This window comes from Heterodontus francisci, chromosome 1, assembly GCF_036365525.1.
Source record: "Heterodontus francisci isolate sHetFra1 chromosome 1, sHetFra1.hap1, whole genome shotgun sequence".
Lineage (NCBI taxonomy): Eukaryota > Metazoa > Chordata > Chondrichthyes > Heterodontiformes > Heterodontidae > Heterodontus > Heterodontus francisci.
This window is the reverse complement of record NC_090371.1, coordinates 24964292-24983090: the sequence shown is the minus strand read 5'-3', so window position 1 is coordinate 24983090 and position 18799 is coordinate 24964292. Positions and strand designations below refer to the sequence as shown.

At 43.7% G+C, this 18799-nt stretch overlaps 1 protein-coding gene across 3 annotated transcripts in view; it reads right to left on the bottom strand.

The window, feature by feature from the left end:
• The window catches only part of atrn (attractin), a 481933-nt gene that overhangs the window by 318706 nt on the left and 144428 nt on the right, over positions 1 to 18799 (bottom strand). For all 3 annotated transcript variants that reach the window (XM_068028731.1, XM_068028732.1, XM_068028733.1), the window contains exons 7-10: positions 17965 to 18055; positions 17071 to 17314; positions 6028 to 6211; positions 3161 to 3315 (exon numbers count right to left, since the gene is read on the bottom strand). In XM_068028731.1, the coding sequence (XP_067884832.1) occupies positions 3161 to 3315; positions 6028 to 6211; positions 17071 to 17314; positions 17965 to 18055 (674 nt within the window). The remainder of the gene's footprint in view (positions 1 to 3160; positions 3316 to 6027; positions 6212 to 17070; positions 17315 to 17964; positions 18056 to 18799) is intronic.

The window sequence follows — 18799 nt, the reverse complement described above, 5'->3', positions numbered from 1 at the left end:
AGCGCGGGTAAGTGGATCTGAGTCCACGAAAAGATCAGCCATGATCTTATTGAATGGCGGAGCAGGCTCGAGGGGCCGGATGGCCTACTCCTGCTCCTAGTTCTTATGATCTTATGATTAAAAATGTAATTAGTTATATGAAAAGGAAGAATGTGCAGGGTTATGGGAGAAGGCGGGGGAAATGGCACAAGTGAATTGCTCACTTGAAGAGCCAGTGCAGACACGATGGGACGAATGGCCTCCTTCTGTGCTTTAACAATTCCATGATTCTGTACTAAAATTGAATTTTTTGATGAAGTAACAGAGAACGTTGATGAAGGCAACATGGTGGATGTTGTTTATATGGATTTAATGAAAGCGTTGGATAAGGTATCACATAAGGGCGGCACAGTGGCGCAGTGGTTAGCACCGCAGCCTCACAGCTCCAGCGACCAGGTTCGATTCTGGGTACTGCCTGTGTGGGGTTTGCAAGTTCTTCCTGTGACCGATTTTCACCAGGTGCTCCAGTTTCCTCCCACAGGAGACTTGCAGGTTGATAGGTTAATTGGCCATTGTAAATTGCCCCTAGTATACCTAGTATAGGTAGGTGGTAGGGGAATTGAGGGAAGGTGGGGGGGATGTGGTAGGAATATGGGATTAATGTAGGTTTAGTATAAATGGGTGGCTGATGGTCGGCACAAACTCAGTGGGCCGAAGGGCCTGTTTCAGTGCTGTATCTCAAAATAATAAATAAAAAAAGGAGAAGGGAGGTGGCGGTGTAGTGGTATTGTCACTGGACTAGTAACCCAGAGACCCAGGGTATTGCTCTTGGGATAAGGGTTCGAATCCCACCGCAGAAAATAGAATTTGAATAATAAAAATCTGGAATTAAAAACTAGTCTAATGATGGCCATGAAACCATTGCCAATTTTTGTAAAAACCCACCTGGTTCACTAATGTCCTTTAAGGTAGGTAAACCGCTGTCTTTACCTGGTCTGGCCTACATGTGACTCCAGACCCACAGCAATGTGGCTGACTCTTAAATGCCCTCTGAAAAAGCCTCGCAAGTTACCAAGTTATATCTAACCACTACGAAGTCAATAAGGAATGAAACCAGACGGACCACATGGCATCGTCCTAGGCACCTGTCCCACCAGCAGGACAGACCCAGCAGAGGTAGCGGCACAATAGCATACAGTCGGGTGGGAGTTGCCCTGGGAATCCTCAACATCGACTCCAGACCTCATGAAGTCTCAGGGCCAAACATGGGCAAGGAAACCTCCTGCTGATTACCAGCTACAGCAACACCCCCACCCCCCCCCCCCCCCCCTCAGCTGATGCATCAGTACTCCTCCATGTTGAACAGCACTTGGAGGAAGCACTGATTGTGGCAAGGGGACAGAATGTACTCTGGCTGGAGGACTTCAATGTCCATTACCAAGAGTGGCTCGGTCGCACCACTGCTGACTGAGCTGCCCAAGTCCTGAAAGACACAGCTGCTGGACTGGGTGTGCAGCACGTGGTGAGGGAACCAATAAGGAAAAACATACTTGACGTCGTCCTCACCAATCTGCCTGCCGCAGATACATCTGTCCTACACAGTATTGGTAGGAGTGACCACCACACAGTCCTTGTGGAGACAAAGTCCCATCTTCACTTTTGAGGATACCTTCCAGTGTGTTGTGCTAAGTGGGATAGATTTCGAACAGATCTAACAATGCAAAACTGGGATCCATGAGGGCCATCAGCAGAAGCAGAATTAAACTCAAAAACAATCTGTAAGCTCATGGCCCGGCATATCTCCCACTTTACCATCAAGCCAGTGACGAACCCTGGTTCAAATAAGAGCGCAGGAGGGTATGCCAGGAGCAGCACCAGGCATACCTCCACCTGGTGAAGCTACAACACAGGACTATTTGGGTGCCAAACAGCATAGGCAACATGCGATAGACAGAGCTCAGCGATCCCATAACCAGCACTCAGATCTAAGCTCGGCACTCCTGCCACATCAAGTCGTGAATGGTGATGGACAATTAAACAACTAACTGGAGGAGGTAGCTCCACAAATATCCCCATCCTCAATGATGAGGAAGCCCAGCACATCAGTGCGAAAGATAAGGCAGAAGCATTTGTAACAACCTTCAGCCAGAAGTGCCAAGTGGAAGATCCATCTCGGCTTCCTCCTGAAGTCCCCAGCATTTCAGATGCCAGTCTTCATCCAATTCCATTCACTAATGCCTGATTCTGTCGCCCACTGCAGCATGAAACTCCAGCATGAATGTCTATCATTCAATTTATTAGGCGTTGTCCAAGTTCCAGAATGCCTGCAATGCGAAGTGTCTGGTATTTCTAAGTGTCAGTTTTAGATAGCAGCAGCAAGTAACCCAACAGCTTCGACAAAAGCAAAGGGATAAGAAGGTACTTTTGAGCCTTGCTATTATTATCTGTACTTAAAACCAGATGCACATTTGCACTCGTCACTAAGGAAGCAAAATTTTTTTTGTTCATTAAAGCAAACATTCACAGTGGATAGCAAGGTTTCCAAGAATGAGTTACACAATGTAGCCACAATGGATCATTTGGTTGCTGAGCCTGTTCGAACAGCTTGCTGACCTCAGACAGGGTGGAAAAAGTGGTTTACAGTTGGACAGAGAGCAGTAAACCAACCAGGTTTCCTGCTCCTGAAAACTTCTTCATAAAACCCTTTCTGGAACATTTAAAGTAGAGATATCAGGTGAGAGCAAGATTGGGCTTGGCTGTGATGCTTCCCACACTCAAACAGGCTCTCCATCTCAATGCCCAGGTTTACACAAGAATTAACTCTTGTAAAAATACTGCACGCCAGCTGCACAGCTGATGTCAACCTCTCCAGAAAAGAGGAAGAACAGAAGGAGGAAGAAGAGAAGGAAACAAAAATACTGACGACTACAAGAACAACTGGTTGGGACAACATCAAGCCTCTGCTTTATAAAGTAAAAGATATGAAAATAAAAGTTCAAGACAGTTATCATTGTGAGGCAATGGAAATAAACTAAAAGAAAAGTATGGGGAGAAGCTTGTCTGACCAAAGCAACATTGGAACATCATTGCACTAAGTAACCCAGTCAGTCAATATGTTTAGAAGCATTACTATGAAATCTAGCTCTCCATAACATATAACACAAATTCTCCAGCAGCTTACCCAAGTCATAAGCCATGAAGTCCGAAGAGAAGCACTTCGCTCCATGGCTCATTGAAGTATCATTATGTGTGTTTCCACCAAATACCAACATAGTTCCACTTTCAATAACAGCAGTGTGCAGGTAACGGAAGAAGCCTCGATCCTTCAAGATTGTCCTTTTGAAATAGAAAAGAATGGATATCATTTCTTATTTCATGAACAAGTCAGTTGCATTTTAAACCAATAGTTTTCAAACATCTGCGTCTATGGAACAATATCCGAACCATTATGGAGAGACCTTGCAGATATAGACGTTTCCGGGAGCTTCTCTCTCATAAATTAATAAATTTCCATGAAACTCCTCTAAAATATTGGCACACGCTCAGGAATTCCCTGCCAATACTGACACACTGCCAATGACCCTGCAACTAGTGAAAATCATCCTACAAATACATTCTCAGGCAGTCACTGCAACACACCCAGGAAAACCCTGAACTGATTTTCAAAAAGACAGCTACACAAATTAAAAACTGTTAGTGGAAAAACTATTTTATTACTTTTGACAAAGATAAACAATGTGCCAGTAAATCCAAGAAAAATGCATAACACATCGCTGGAGATATTGTACTCTTGACAATAAATGGACAAGCAATTTCTCAAACACTTAAGGTCCACAATCCCAGTTTGAAAACCACGTTTTACTTCAACAGTGCAAAAGCAAGTCTTTACCCAATAAACCCATGGTGAAATTAAATAAATAATGATAGCAGAAATACCAATTTTAGGTCAAGTTTCTAATATCCAGTGAGCTACTATTACTCTCAATGAAACTGCTTTGTTCTTTAAGTGTTGTGATGCAAGGCCTTTATTATAATTACACTGAATTTGAAATTGCGTTGCCTTTTGTTTCCCATTTTTACCATCACACAGTCACCTGCTGCAAAACAGCTCTCGAGAGATTCACATAGTGGGTCTGTGACCTATAAAAGTGAAAGCAGCAATTCGGCCCCCAATACCATGCATTTTGTGATGACAGATTGTTAACCAAGTTATTTTAAACATAAAACAGCTCTGCTCCGAATGAAATTAGCGTTCATTTTGAAAAACACAAGCCCAAGTTTGGAGAGAAGGAAATGCCTGGGAGTGGCTACTTCCAATAGGAAAAAGCCAAAGCACCTCCCCTTGAAATTTAGAGCCATTATCATCACTGGGTTCTCCTACCATCAATTTCTTTGAAGACATATTGAACAGAAGGTTAACTTGACCAGCTATATCAACATTTGAAACTGAACTGGAGTAGCCATATAAATACCGTGGCTACAAGAACAGGTCAGAGGCTAGGAAGCCTGCAGCGAGTAACTCACCTCCTGACCCCCCAAAGCCTGTCCACCGTCTACAAGGCACAAGTCAGGAGTGTGATTGAATACTCTCCACTTACCTGGATGGGTGTAGCTTCAACACTACTCAGGAAGCTCAACACCATCCAGGACAAAGCAGCTCGCTTGATTGGCACCCCATCTACAAACATTCACTCCCTCCACCACCGACGCACAGTGGCAGCAGTGTGTACCATCTACAAGCTGCACTGCAGCAATGCACCAAGGCTCCTTCGACAGCACCTTGCAAACCCGCGACCTCTACCAACTAGAAGGACAAGGGCAGCAAATGCATGGGAACACCACCACCTGCAAGTTCCCCTCCAAGTCACATACCATCCTGACTTGGAACTACATCGACGTTCCTTTACTGTCACTGGGTCAAAATCCTGGAACTCCCTTCCTAACAGCAGTGTGAGTGTACCTACCCCACATGGACTGCAGCGGTTCAAGAAGGCAGCTCACCACCACCTCCTCAAGGGCAATTAGCGATGGGCAATAAATGCTGGCCTGGCCAGCGATGCCCACATCCCATGAATGAATAAAAAAATCATGGCCAAGGGCAGTGCAAAGTTTGGGTCCCCTGAAGAGGCTCAGCTGCTGATCCCTCAGACCCTCACAACCAATGGCATTTCTCATCAGGAGTCTGTAGGAACACTCAGCTGACAAGCAGTTTGACACCATTTATGGGCAGTTCACTTGATCATTTTCCATGATTGGGCTCAATATGCACAATTCTGCTAAGGACAGTATATACTATCTACAGAAAGCACTGCAACAATGGGAAATGCTTAATTATACCTCAGAACCATGTCATCAAAAACGACCACTCCCAGTCTGACTTGACATGCATCACCATTCCTTCGTTCTCTCTGGATAAAAATGCTGGGGTCTCTCAATGTAGATTCCATTGCCACAGTGACTTTAGCAGTACCAGAAGGCAGCCCACCATCTTCATCGGACAAGCAGGGAGAAGGACTAAATACAGCTTTCCAAAGCCACACAAATCGTACAAATATACACAAGAAAACTACCAATTCAAAGCACTTAATAACTCAGACTCCTTTTGTCTCCTAGCCATGGGCTACATTTCACTCAGCAACACATAACTTCATTTTTTTCAATAAGTCTGTGTGGCAACGTCGGAAGTACATTTATACATCACCAACTGAATTCCTTTCATCGATGCACAAAGTGATTTATTCAAAAAAAAATCAACGGCACATAAGTAACAGATACCCTCCCTTTAATATATCAAATGCTGACTGCCTCTTGTTAGACTAAACCTTTCTAATTTGTCCATGATTTGACCCGTCTTTCCAACTCACCAATTCACAAATCTCACATGGCTGTAAAGCTCACTGAGCTTTGCCTTTTTGTGATCAGTGTGAGAAAGGGTTCATCTCAAGATAAAAATGTAATCATGAATAGATTAAAGGCAAATGCTACTCCATGCAAAACCAATGACAAAAACATTGACCACCTGTTCTCAAGTTTATGGAAAACACTTACCACATACTGGTATCCACATCAAACTTGTACAGGTCATCTGTAAGGCCATACTTATTCGCACTGACAGCTTTATATCCACCATGTATGTAAATTGCCCTTGTCTTGGGGTCATAAACGCTGCTGTGACCATATCCTCCTTGAACCAAGGCCCCAGTTGTTTGCTGTATATACCATGTATTTTTACCTGTACAAAAAAAACTGCATATTACTTCAAAGTCATACCCTCAAACACAATCAACAATCATGTTGAGTCCTGAAATACTGCAGGCCAATATTACAACAGAAAGGGTAGTCACTTGGTTAAGTTATGCCTGTGCTGCCTGACAAACAATTATATAATTAATGCTTTACCCCTGCGTTCTCACCATAACCTTTTAATGTTTTAAGAATGAATTCAGCAGATGCTCTTCATGCAAGTCGTCTTAAACATTAAATCACACTAAAAAACCAGCTCCGTACAAAGCCACTGGACCTTGATTTCCTCAAGCAAACGAGCTGGCTGCTTGTCAGACAGGTTAGGAAACAGCACAAGGCTGCAGCCAAGCTGGCCTGAGAGCAGATCCCCTTGAAATTTAGAGCCATCATCACTGGGTTCTCCCACCAACAACTTCTTTGAAGACACATTGAACAGAAGGTTAACTTGACCAGCTATATCAACATCTGAAACTGAACTGGAGTAGCCATATAGATACCGTGGCTACAAGAGCAGGTCAGAGACTAGGAAGCCTGCGGCGAGTAACTCACCTCCTGACTCCCCAAAGCCTGTCTTGGAGAGATGTGGGGAGTTGGTTCTGATGGCGGTCAGAGAAGGGGGAGCGCCCAATGATGGTCAGAGGTTTTACTGTGTGGCTTGTTGGGCCTGGAAAAAACACTCTTGCTCCTCCTGACCGACAAGGTACTTACTTGATGGATTCAGCCCTTTTTCACCTGCTGGGTTTCCCAAGGGTTAAGAAACCCAGCCGCTTGTGGCTTAAAAGAAAATCACTTAAAATGAAAGCATGCAGCCTTATTAAAATATTAAATTGCTGACCTATGACCTCCAAACTGATTGGTTGCTTGCCCTTGAACGTGTTTGGGTCCAAGGCAAAGTTCCTGTTTCACACTTTTTGAATTTTAACTTCTGACCTGATCCTCCACCCACCCATTTTTGAGTGAATACTCAGCCAGTTGCTCTCCACGAGCCATCTATCTTAATTCCAATCTTCCGCTCACTCCCCAGAGCCTTTCATACGGACTCAGCTTCAACAATGATTTGTGGTGAAACACTCCATTATCTAACCAGCCTTTCTGAAAAAGAAAATTCTAACCAACAATTAGGACAGTCACAATCCAGTAACATCGACTCCAAGTTATAACTGTGTAGATGGTGGGCAAAGATAGATTGGGTATACGAAGGCAATATGGTTAAATACCCTGTTGATATTTACTATCACATAACAGAACCATGATGGCCACCAGGGAAAAGTACCAGACAGTGGCCAGCACCAGTGGAATTTAGTCATTTCAAGAAAAGAGGAGAATTCTGCAAGTGCTTTTTTTAATATTTAAGATTTTTAAAAATCCAACAATCTTAGTGCAAACAAACCAACTGTATCAGTTGCTTTCCAAGGAAATCTTTGCCCAATACCCATCATGGAAATGTGGATATTACACAACCTTAGGGCAGAATAACTTAGCTATTTATCTATTTTAAGTGTACTTGTGGCTATGCTAGATTCCAAGTTGCCTCAACAATGAATTAATTGCCCAAGTCACTCCTCCTGCAAATAAAACGCTGATTCAAACAGAAAATATCCCAAATTATCCAATTTTTAATGCACAGCAACACCATTAAGCCCATCCTTAATTTTCACTTTGCCTTTCAGAGGTCCGACCACTGCAGTGAAGAATGGTTACCACTGTTTACTGAGACTGAATTGAAATGATGATTAAATGGCCTCTGGTAGAAGGATTTTCACATTTGAAAATTTAAAAAATTTCCAAATGTGAAAATCCTCAAGAGAAAACCTGACAAGCAAAACATGCCCCAGGAAAATCAATGTTCACTTTTACTAGAAAACAATTATGAAGAGATCAAATCAGTAATTGTGTTTGATTCCAAATGGTGAAGGATAAACCTGCAGCCTAAACTCTACACTTTCTAAGCTTTTGTTTAAAAGGATACACATTCCAAGCACACATCTCCAAATCCAACAGCCATGGTTTCAGTCTGCTCTTATATATACGAACATACGAATTAGAAGTAGGCCATTCGGCCCCACTAACCTGCTCTGCCATGCATTAAGATCATGGCTGATCTGTTTGTGTCTCAAATTCCACACTTCCATCTATCTAACCCCGCCTTAAAATTATTCAATGACCCTGTCTCCACCATCTTCTGAGGCAGAGCTCCAAAGTCTCACAACCCTCGGAGAAAAAAAATTTCCTCATCTCTGTCCTAAAAGGGCGACCCCTAATTTAAAACAGTGCCCCCTAGTTCTGGACTCACCGATAAGAGGAAACATCCTTTCCACATCCACCTTGCCAAGACCATTCAGAATCTTATATACTTCAATCTAGTCTCCCCTCACTCTTCTAAACTCCAGTAAAAACAAGCCCAGTCTGTCCAACCTTTCCTCTCAAGACAACCCGCTCATTCCAGGTATCAATCCAGTAAACCTCCTCTGAACCGCCTTCACATCCTTCCTTAAATAAGGAGACCAAAGCTGCACAGTATTCAAGATGTGGTCTCACCAAAGCCCTGTATAACTGAAGCATAACATCCTTACTTTTATTTTCAATTCCTCTCATAATAAAGGATAGCATTCCATTCGCCTTCTTTATTACTTGCTGTACCTGCATACTAACTTTTTGTGACTCATGCACTAGAACATCTAGATCCCGCTGCACCTCGGAGTTCTGCAGTCATTCTCTTGTTATGTAATACTCAGCTTTTTTATTCTTCCTGCCAAAGTGAACAACTTCACATTTTCCCACATTATACTCCTCCTGCCAGTTTTCTGCGCACTCAATCAACCAATCTATATCGGTCTGCAAGCTCCTTATGTCGTCTTCACAACATACATTCCTACTTATCTTTGTGTCATCTGAAAATTTAGCTACCATGCCATCGCTCCCCTCATCTAAGTCATTGATATAAACTGTACAACATTGAGACCCCAGCACAGACCCCAAAGGGACTCCCCTCGTCTCATCCTGCCAATCAGAAAAGGACCCATGTTTTCTGACAGCCAGCCAATCTTCTATCCATGCTAATATGTTACCATGAGCTCCTACTTTGCGCAATAACCTTTTATGTGGCACCTTGTCAAATGCCTTCTGGAAATCCAAGTACAGTACGTCAACGGGATCCCCTTTATCCACCACACGTTACTCCTTCAAAGAACTCCAATAAATTTGTTAAACATGATCTCCCTTTCACAAAGCCATGTTGACTATTTCCGATTACCTTGAGCTTTTCTAAATGCTCAGTTATAGCCTCCTTAATGATCGATTCTAACACCTTCCCCACAATAGATGCCAAGTTAACTGGCCTATAGTTGCTTGTTTCTTGCCTCCTGCCCCTCCCTTCTTTATTAGAGGGGTTATATTTGCTCATTTTCAGTCTGGTGGAACCTTTCCAGAATCGAGCGAATTTTGAAAAATTATCAACGCATTTACTACCTCATAAGCCACCACTTTTAAGACTCTAGGATGAAACGCATCAGGACCTGGGGACTTGTCAGCCCACAGCTCCATCAGTCTGGTCAGTACCGCTTCCCTGGTGATTGTAACTTCACCAAGTTCCTCTCTTCCTTCCACCTCCTGATTTACAGCTATTACTGGAATGTTTTTCGTATTCTCGACAGTGAAGAAAAAAGCAAAATATTTGTTCATTTCATCCACCATTTCCTTATTATCTATTAACTCCGGATTCTCACTCTCTAAAGGACCAACACTCACTTTACGTACTCTTTTCCTTTTTAAATACCTGTAGAAACCCCTTGTTATCCGTTCTTACATTTCTAGACAGCTTCCTCTCATAGTATAATTTCTTTCTTCTGATTAACCTTTCAGTCATTTTCTGCCATTCTTTATATTTTCACCAATCAGAGAAACATAGAAAGCAGGAGTAGGCTATTCGGCCCTTCGAGCCTGCTCCGCCATTCATAATGATCATGGCTGATCATCCAACTCAGTAACCTGTTCCCGCTTTCCCCCCCATATCCTTTGATCCCTTTTGCCCCAAGAGCTGTATCTAAATCCTTCTTGAAAACATACAATGAGGTACAGACCCTTAGAAAATAGGCGACATGTTTAGGTAGAGGATCTGGATCGGCGCAGGCTTGGAGGGCCGAAGGGCCTGTTCCTGTGCTGTAATTTTCTGTTCTTTGTTCACTGGCCTCAACTGCTTCCTGTGGTAGCGAATTCCACAGGCTCACCACTCTCTGGGTGAAGAAATTTCTCCTCATCTCAGTCCTGAAAAGTTTAACCCATATCCTTAGACTATACTCGCCCACCATCGGGAACATCCTTCCTGCAGCTACACTGTCAAGCCCTGTTAGAATTTTATAGGTTTCTATGAGATCCCCCCTCACTCTTCTGAACTCCAGCAAATATAATCCCAACCGACTCAATCTCTCCTCATACATTAGTCCCGCCAACCCAGGAATTAGTCTAGTAAACCTTCACTGCACTCCCTCTATAGCAAGAACATCCTTCCTCAGCTAAGGAGACCAAAACTGCACACAATATTCCAGGTGTGGCCTCACCAAGGCCCTGTATAATTGCAGCAAGATATCCCTGCTCCTGTACTCGAATCCTCTCGCTATGAAGGCCAACATACCATTTGCCTTTTTTACAGCCTGATGCAATTGCATGCTTACCTTCAGTGACTTGTGTACGAGGACACCCAGGTCTCGTTGCATATTCCCCTCTCTCAGTTTACAGCCATTCAGATAATAATCTGCCTTCCTATTTTTGATACCAAAGTGGATAACCTCACATTTATCTACATTATACTACCTCTGCCATGCATTTGCCCACTCACTCCACTTGCCCAAATCACCCTGAAGCCTCTCTGCATCCTCCTCACAGCTCACCCATGCAGTTTTGTATCTGCAAATTTGGAGATATTACATTTAGTTCCCTCATCTAAATCATTGATAGATATTGTGAATAGCTGAGGTTCCAGCAATGATCCCTGCAGTACCCCACTAGTTCACTGCCTGCCATTTGGAAAAAGACCCACTTATTCCTACTTTGTTTCCTGTCCGCCAAACAATTTTCTATCCATCGCAATACACTATCCCCAATCCCATGCCCTTCAATTTTATACGCTAACCTCTTATGTGGGAATTTGTCGAAAGCCTTCTGAAAGTCCAAATAAACCACATCCACTGGCTGCCCCTCATCAACTCTGCTAGTTACATCCTCGAAGAATTCTAGTAGATTTGTCAAGCATGATTTCCCTTTCGTAAATCCATGCTAACTCTGTCCGATTCTACCACTGTTCTCCAAGTGTTCTGCTATAAAATCTTTGAAAATGGGCTCTAGAATTTTCCCCACTACCGACGTCAGGCTGACTGGTCTATAATTCTCTGCTTTCTCTCTACCTCCCTTTTTAATTAGTGGGGTTACATGAGCTACCCTCCAATCTGTAGGAACTGTTCCAGAGTCTATAGAATCTTGAAAGATGACCACCAATGCATCCACTATTTCTACGGCCACTACCTTAAGTACTCTGGGGTGTAGATCATCAGGCCCTGGGGACTTATCGGCCTTCAATCCCATCAATTTCCCCAACACCATTTCTCTACTAATACTGATTTCCTTCAGTTCCGCCCTCTCACTAAACCCCGTGTTCCCCAAGATTTCTGCTATGATATTTGTGTCCTCCTTTGTGAAGACAGAACCAAAGTATGCATTTAGTTGGTCAGCCATTTCTTTGTTCCCCATAATAAATTCCCGTTTCTGACTATAAGGGACCTCCATTTGGCTTCACCAATCTTTTTCTCTTCACATACCTATAGAAACGTTTACAATCAGTTTTTATGTTCCCCGCAAGCTTATTCTTGAACTCTATTTTCCCCTTCTTAATGAATCCCTTGGTCCTCCTTTCCTGAATTCTAAACTGCTCCCAATCTCATGCATGTTGTTTTTTTCTGGCAAATTTGTATGCCTCTCCCTTGGATCAAATGCTATCTCTAATTTTCCTTGTAAGCCATGGTTTGGCTACCTTTCCCGTTTTACTTTTGCGCCAGACAGGAATAAACAATTGTTGCACTTCATCCATGCGCTCTTTGAATGTTTGCCATTGCCTATCCACCGTCATCCCTTTAAGTAACGTTTCCCAATCCATCATAGCCAACTCGCGCCTCATAACTTCGTAGTTTCCTTTATTTTGATTCAGGACCCTCGTCTCAGAATCAACTACGTCACTCTCCATCTTGATGAAGAATTCTATCATATTATGGTCGCTCATCCCCAAGGGGTCTCGCACAACTAGATTGTCAATTATTCCTCATTACACAATACCCAGTCAAGGATGGCCTGTTCTCTAGTTGGTTCCTCAACGTATTGGTCCAGAAAACCATCCCGTCTTCACTCCATGAATTCCCCCTCTACGGTATTGTGACGAATTAGATTTGCCCAATCTACGTGCAGATTAAAGTCACCCATAATTACAGATGTTCCTTTATCGCATGAGTCTCTAATTTCCTGTTTAATGCCATTCCCAACATCATCACTACAGTTTCTTTCTTTTGGGCCTCCTTATCTCGAGAGACAATGGATACGCGCCTGGAGGTGGTCAGTGGTTTGTGAAGCAGCGCCTGGAGTGGCTATAAAGGCCAATTCTGGAGTGACAGGCTCTTCCACAGGTGCTGCAGAGAAATTTGTTTGTCGGGGCTGTTACACAGATGGCTCTCCCCTTGCGCCTCTGTCTTTTTTCCTGCCAACTACTAAGTCTCTTCGACTCGCCACAATTTAGCCCTGTCTTTATGGCTGCCCGCCAGCTCTGGCGAATGCTGGCAACTGACTCCCACGACTTGTGATCAATGTCACACATTTAATGCCATTCCCAACATCACAACTACAGTTTGGAGGTCTATATACAACCCCCACTAACATTTTTGCCCCTTAGTGTTTCTCAGCTCTACCATACAGATTCCACATCATCAGAGCTAATATCTTTCCTCGCTATTGCATTAATTTCCTCTTTAACCAGCAATGCAGCTCCACCGCCTTTTACTTTTTTTTTATTTCCAAAATATACTTAATTCATAAAAATCTGTAAAAATTACATTGCCAAACAGTTTCCAAACAGCACCAAAAAATACAAACATTGCAAGGGAGATCAGTTTCCTTCAAGACTGTCATGAGTTTCTTCCCAACCCTTCCGTTTCACAATTGTCATGTCAATTACAGTTTTACATTTACAGCAATTGAGAATATTAACGATACAGTTCGAGGGGTTTCCCAGTGATCCAGCCCCTCAGTCCAGCTTGGTGGGGGAACCTTACACTGTGGTCTTTCCCCATTGAGCCTTTGCTGCGGCTGCCCCAAGCTTTAGTGCGTCCCTCAGCACGTAGTCCTGGACCTTGGAATGTGCCAGTCTGCAACATTCGGTGGTGGACAACTCTTTGCGCTGGAAGACCAGCAAGTTTCGGGCAGACCAAAGGGCGTCTTTCACCGAATTGATAGTCCTCCAGCAGCAGTTGATGTTTGTCTCGGTGTGCGTCCCTGGGAACAGCCCGTAGAGCACAGACTCCTGTGTTACAGAGCTGCTTGGGATGAACCTTGACAAAAACCACTGCATCTCTTTCCACACCTGCTTTGCAAAGGCACATTCCAGGAGGAGGTGGGCGACCATCTCTTCCCCAACACAGCCAACGCGGGGGCACTGTGCGGAGGGGGCGAGACTTCGGGTGTGCATGAAGGATCTGACGGGGAGGGCCCTAAACTGATAAGAACAGATTTTTTTTTTTTTTTATTTCCAAAATATACTTTATTCATAAAAATCTGTAAAAATTACATTGCCAAACAGTTTCCAAACAGCACGAAAAAATACAAACATTGCAAAAGAAATCAGTTTCTTTCAATAATGTCATGAGTTTCTTCCCAACCCTTCCGTTTCACAATTGTCATGTCAATTACAGTTTTACATTTACAGCAATTGAGAATATTAACGATACAGTTCGAGGGGTTTCCCATGGTTCCAGCCCCTCAGTCCAGCTTGGTGGGGGAACCTTACACTGTGGTCTTTCCCCATTGAGCCTTTGCTGCGGCTGCCCCAAGCTTTAGTGCGTCCCTCAGCACGTAGTCCTGGACCTTGGAATGTGCCAGTCTGCAACATTCGGTGGTGGACAACTCTTTGCGCTGGAAGACCAGCAAGTTTCGGGCAGACCAAAGGGCGTCTTTCACCGAATTGATAGTCCTCCAGCAGCAGTTGATGTTTGTCTCGGTGTGCGTCCCTGGGAACAGCCCGTAGAGCACAGACTCCTGTGTTACAGAGCTGCTTGGGATGAACCTTGACAAAAACCACTGCATCTCTTTCCACACCTGCTTTGCAAAGGCACATTCCAGGAGGAGGTGGGCGACCGTCTCTTCCCCACCACAGCCAACGCGGGGGCACTGTGCGAAGGGGGCGAGACTTCGGGTGTGCATGAAGGATCTGACGGGGAGGGCCCTTCTCACCACCAGCCAAGCTACGTCTTGGTGCTTGTTTGAAAGTTCTGGTGATGAGGCATTCCGCCAAATGACTTTGACGGTCTGCTCGGGGAACCATCCGACAGGATCCACCATTTCCTTTTCCCGTAGGGCCTTGAGGACATTCCATGCAGACCACTGCCTGATGGACCGGTGGTCAAAGGTGTTTTTCCGCAGAAACTGCTCCACGAAGGATAGGTGGTACGGCGCCGCCCAACTGCATGGTGCGTTCCGCGGCAATGTGACCAGGCCCATCCTTCGCAACACCGGGGACAGATAGAACCTCAGCACGTAGTGACACTTGGAGTTTGCGTACTGGTGATCTACACATAGCTTGATGCAGCCGCACACGAAGGTGGTCATCAGGATGAGGGCCACGTTGGGTACATTTTTCCCGCCCATGTCCAGAGATTTGAACATCGTGTCCCTCCGGACCCGGTCCATTTTAGATCCCCAGACGAAGCGGAAAATGGCTCGGGTGACTGCCACGGCGCAGGAGTGGGGTATGGGCCAGACCTGCGCCACGTAGAGCAACAACGTGAGCGCCTCGCACCTGATGACCAGGTTCTTACCCACAATGGAGAGAGATCGCTGCCCCAACATGCCCAACTTTTGTCGTACCTTGGCTACTCGCTCCTCCCATGTTTTGGTGCACGCCCCGGCACTTCCGAACCATATCCCCAGCACCTTCAGGTAATCTGACCTGACGGTGGAGGGGACAAAGGATCGGTCAGCCCAGTTCCCAAAGAACATGGCCTCGCTCTTGCCGTGGTTAACTTTGGCTCCCGAGGCCAGTTCGAACTGGTCGCAGATGCTCATCAGTCTGCGCACGGACAGCGGATCCGAGCAGAAGACGGCGACGTCATCCATGTACAGGGAGGTTTTTACTTTTTGTCCAATATAAAGTCCACGTTGTTAATTGTACAGCAATTGTGGGCATGAGCTGGGGATTCACTTGTGCTCCTATAAAGGCACCTTTAGGTAGCAGTGGCCACAATATGATGGAATTTTACATCCAGTTTGAAAGAGATGAGTGAGTCTAAGACTAGTATTTAGAGATGTTTATGAATAAAGTATATTTTGGAAATAAAAAAAAAAGAACAAGACCATTGGGAAATAGATGCAGTTTTAATCAAACACTGGAGCAGCATCTTTATACGAAAAGGTTCTTCGATTCCCATCATTTAGTCATAATGATATAGCCCAGAAACAATGTGTAAGTCACCTCTCCTTCAGCTGTGATTTAGTACCGTGGCTCCATGTCTGGACTCCACAAATGTTTAATCGGTGGGAGATTCTCTCTCGCTAGTAAATCACGGAGGAAAGGAAATGCTCCAATTTCCTTACAAGTTAAATGGTCCCATAAAAACTAGTTAATACAGCAAATGGATCCATCGTCTTGTTTTCCTGTTTGGAGGGGGAAGAGCTGGGATGACAACTGCCCACTGTAATGATTATAATAACAAGCTCACTGTACATGGAACTAGAGATTTAGACCAGCATTCCATTACTCTGGTGCAGCTTTTCTGAAGATGAATTACAATTGCTCAATCAGGACCTTTGGAGCCAGGAGACAGGATTTTTTCATCAGGCTGTGTTGGGTTTGAACACAAATTTCAGGACAGCTATGATGAAAGTGTTACTACAAGAGGTGCAACTCCTTTTCATCTAAATTTTATGACATCATCAAGCAGTCTGTACATATGACAGTGAACAAAATGACATGGCCATCAGCAAATCCCGAATATCAACATCCTAGTGTACCTACACCACATGGATTGCAGCTGTTCAAGAAAGCGGATCACCACCAATTAGGAATGGACAATAAATCCTAGCCTCGTCAGCGATGCTAACATTCCATGAATTGATCAAAAATAAATTTAAAAAGTCCAATGTGAGCATGACACAAAACCACCATGAAAAAGCTTCACATTGGTGCTGAAACTCGCATCTAATAACTTGGATTTGTTTCTCTGCTGTCCCAACTGCCCATTTGTCACTTTATGCAGGAAAACAAAACTGCTGAATTTATTTTAACTCATTCAACCATAAATCATTTTATGAACAATCCAGGTACAGGAGCTGACATTTATGAATCTACTGAGTTGCTCACGCTTATTTCACAAATATTCTTTACCGAAGAACAGCTGATTATATGCATGCAGTACTGTATTCAGCCAGCAGATGCTGCCAACATTGGGAAGAACACATCCTGCAAATAAAAACACCGAAGACTGTAGCTGAAGACGTACATGCTCAAAAATTACATATGCTGAAGCAAATTATCTGCCTCTTTTCACCTGCTCAAATGGGAATAAAAGCTTCAGTTGTTTTTCTAATATTTTCAGTACTCACCAAGATTGTATCCCTGTATTTTGCTGATGTATCCATAGAGGGGACAGTACCCAAAGATGACCAACATCACAACACTACCGTCTTTCAACTGCACAATATGTGCGGAATGGCCCACAACGGCATACTGTTGCTTTGCCTTCGGATTCAGTTGCACCCAAGATTGATTTTCAATGTGGAACACCCAAAGCTGATTTGTGACATTGCCTGTCGAATCGATTTTACCTCCATACATATAAATTTTATCCTAAAAATTTTTTTAAAATAGAGTGAAAATCAGCATCGGCTGCATTGATACAAACTAAGGTGGGACATCCATATTAATCAAAGAGAACATGAATAAAGAAAAAACAGTTTCAACGAAGTGATATTGTGAACTTCAGGTAACGGAAATCTTTTGCACTTTACAATCATAACTGTGCAGGGTTTGGACTGTATCTGCACGAGGTAGCCAAAAGCTACTACAAATAGCATGTCAAACAACTTTTTTTTTATTAGTATTGGAGGGCCTAGTAAATTGTACTGGGTTTCAGGTGTGCAAGTCCCACAGATGCGCCCTCGCCAAGCAAGTGCTTCAGTTCAACAAGTCACAGTTATTTCTACACAAGCAAGATAATTTTTTTATTTGTAAGATCATGGTGGTTTATTATGGTTCATGTATTTGTTTGCAAATGATACCTGGTATTCCACTGGGGGGGTGGGAGCACTGGGGCACCCCACAGGAGGTGGGGGGGGGGGGGGGCAAGCACCAGCATGCCCGACAGGCAGGCAGAGTGGCATGCAACAGCACGAGTACTGCCAGACACAAATTGCATAGCTCGAAGAATAAGTGAAACTTTGTGAATACTGTAAGCCTCCTTGTTCTCAGCACCAATGCTTTAAATTTCAAACTATTACCTTGTCTAAAGCCACAGAATGCCCATATCTCCCAACTACTAGTTTCGCAGATGTCTTCAATGGAAACCATTTCAATTCTCTCAGATCATATCTGTGGGCAAAAAGTACAGAAAAAAAACATTTTTGACAGCTGTTCCTATTGCTGACAGGCCTGTTGGATTTTCCAATACAATCTGAAGACACATTAAAAGAAATCTGTGGCAGAGGAAGGGGGAAAAACTAATTGCAAGTTCCTGCCACCTTTGTAATGCAAACTAGTATCATCCATCATCAAACCTTATAGTCATACATTATAATTCTAGACAGTTGGTGAAATGCAAAACAAAGCAAAACTGTCCAATGAAGACATGATTATAATTCCACAATTAGTAAATGCAGAGGCACTGGAGATCCAGCAGGGGGCACTTGCTAACAGAACCTTCACGCATTAACAGAACCTGTAACAAGCAAACACGACAGAAGCACCTAATGTCCCATCATGGAGTTAGATCTTGGATGAATTAAATAGATATTGTAGCTTATTAACTTGGCATACTCCAAGTACTTTTGATGGCAAAATCCAACTGATGGATACATAGCAATGGATTAAACAAAGTCAACTAGATTTACACCTGCTGAATCTGCAAGGTACAGAGAGTTACAGTTGGGAACATTTACCAGATTTTTTATTTCATAAACAATGTTATCTCAAGAATGGCATCTGAGAGACATAGTTTCTGCAAAAATTTTGAGAGCATTAGCTGCCACTGCACAAACACAGGCAAACTTCTATTCAGGGGAAAGGAGGTGAAAATGCTTAAAAATTTGTGGTTTGAAACATGGGCACATGGTGAGA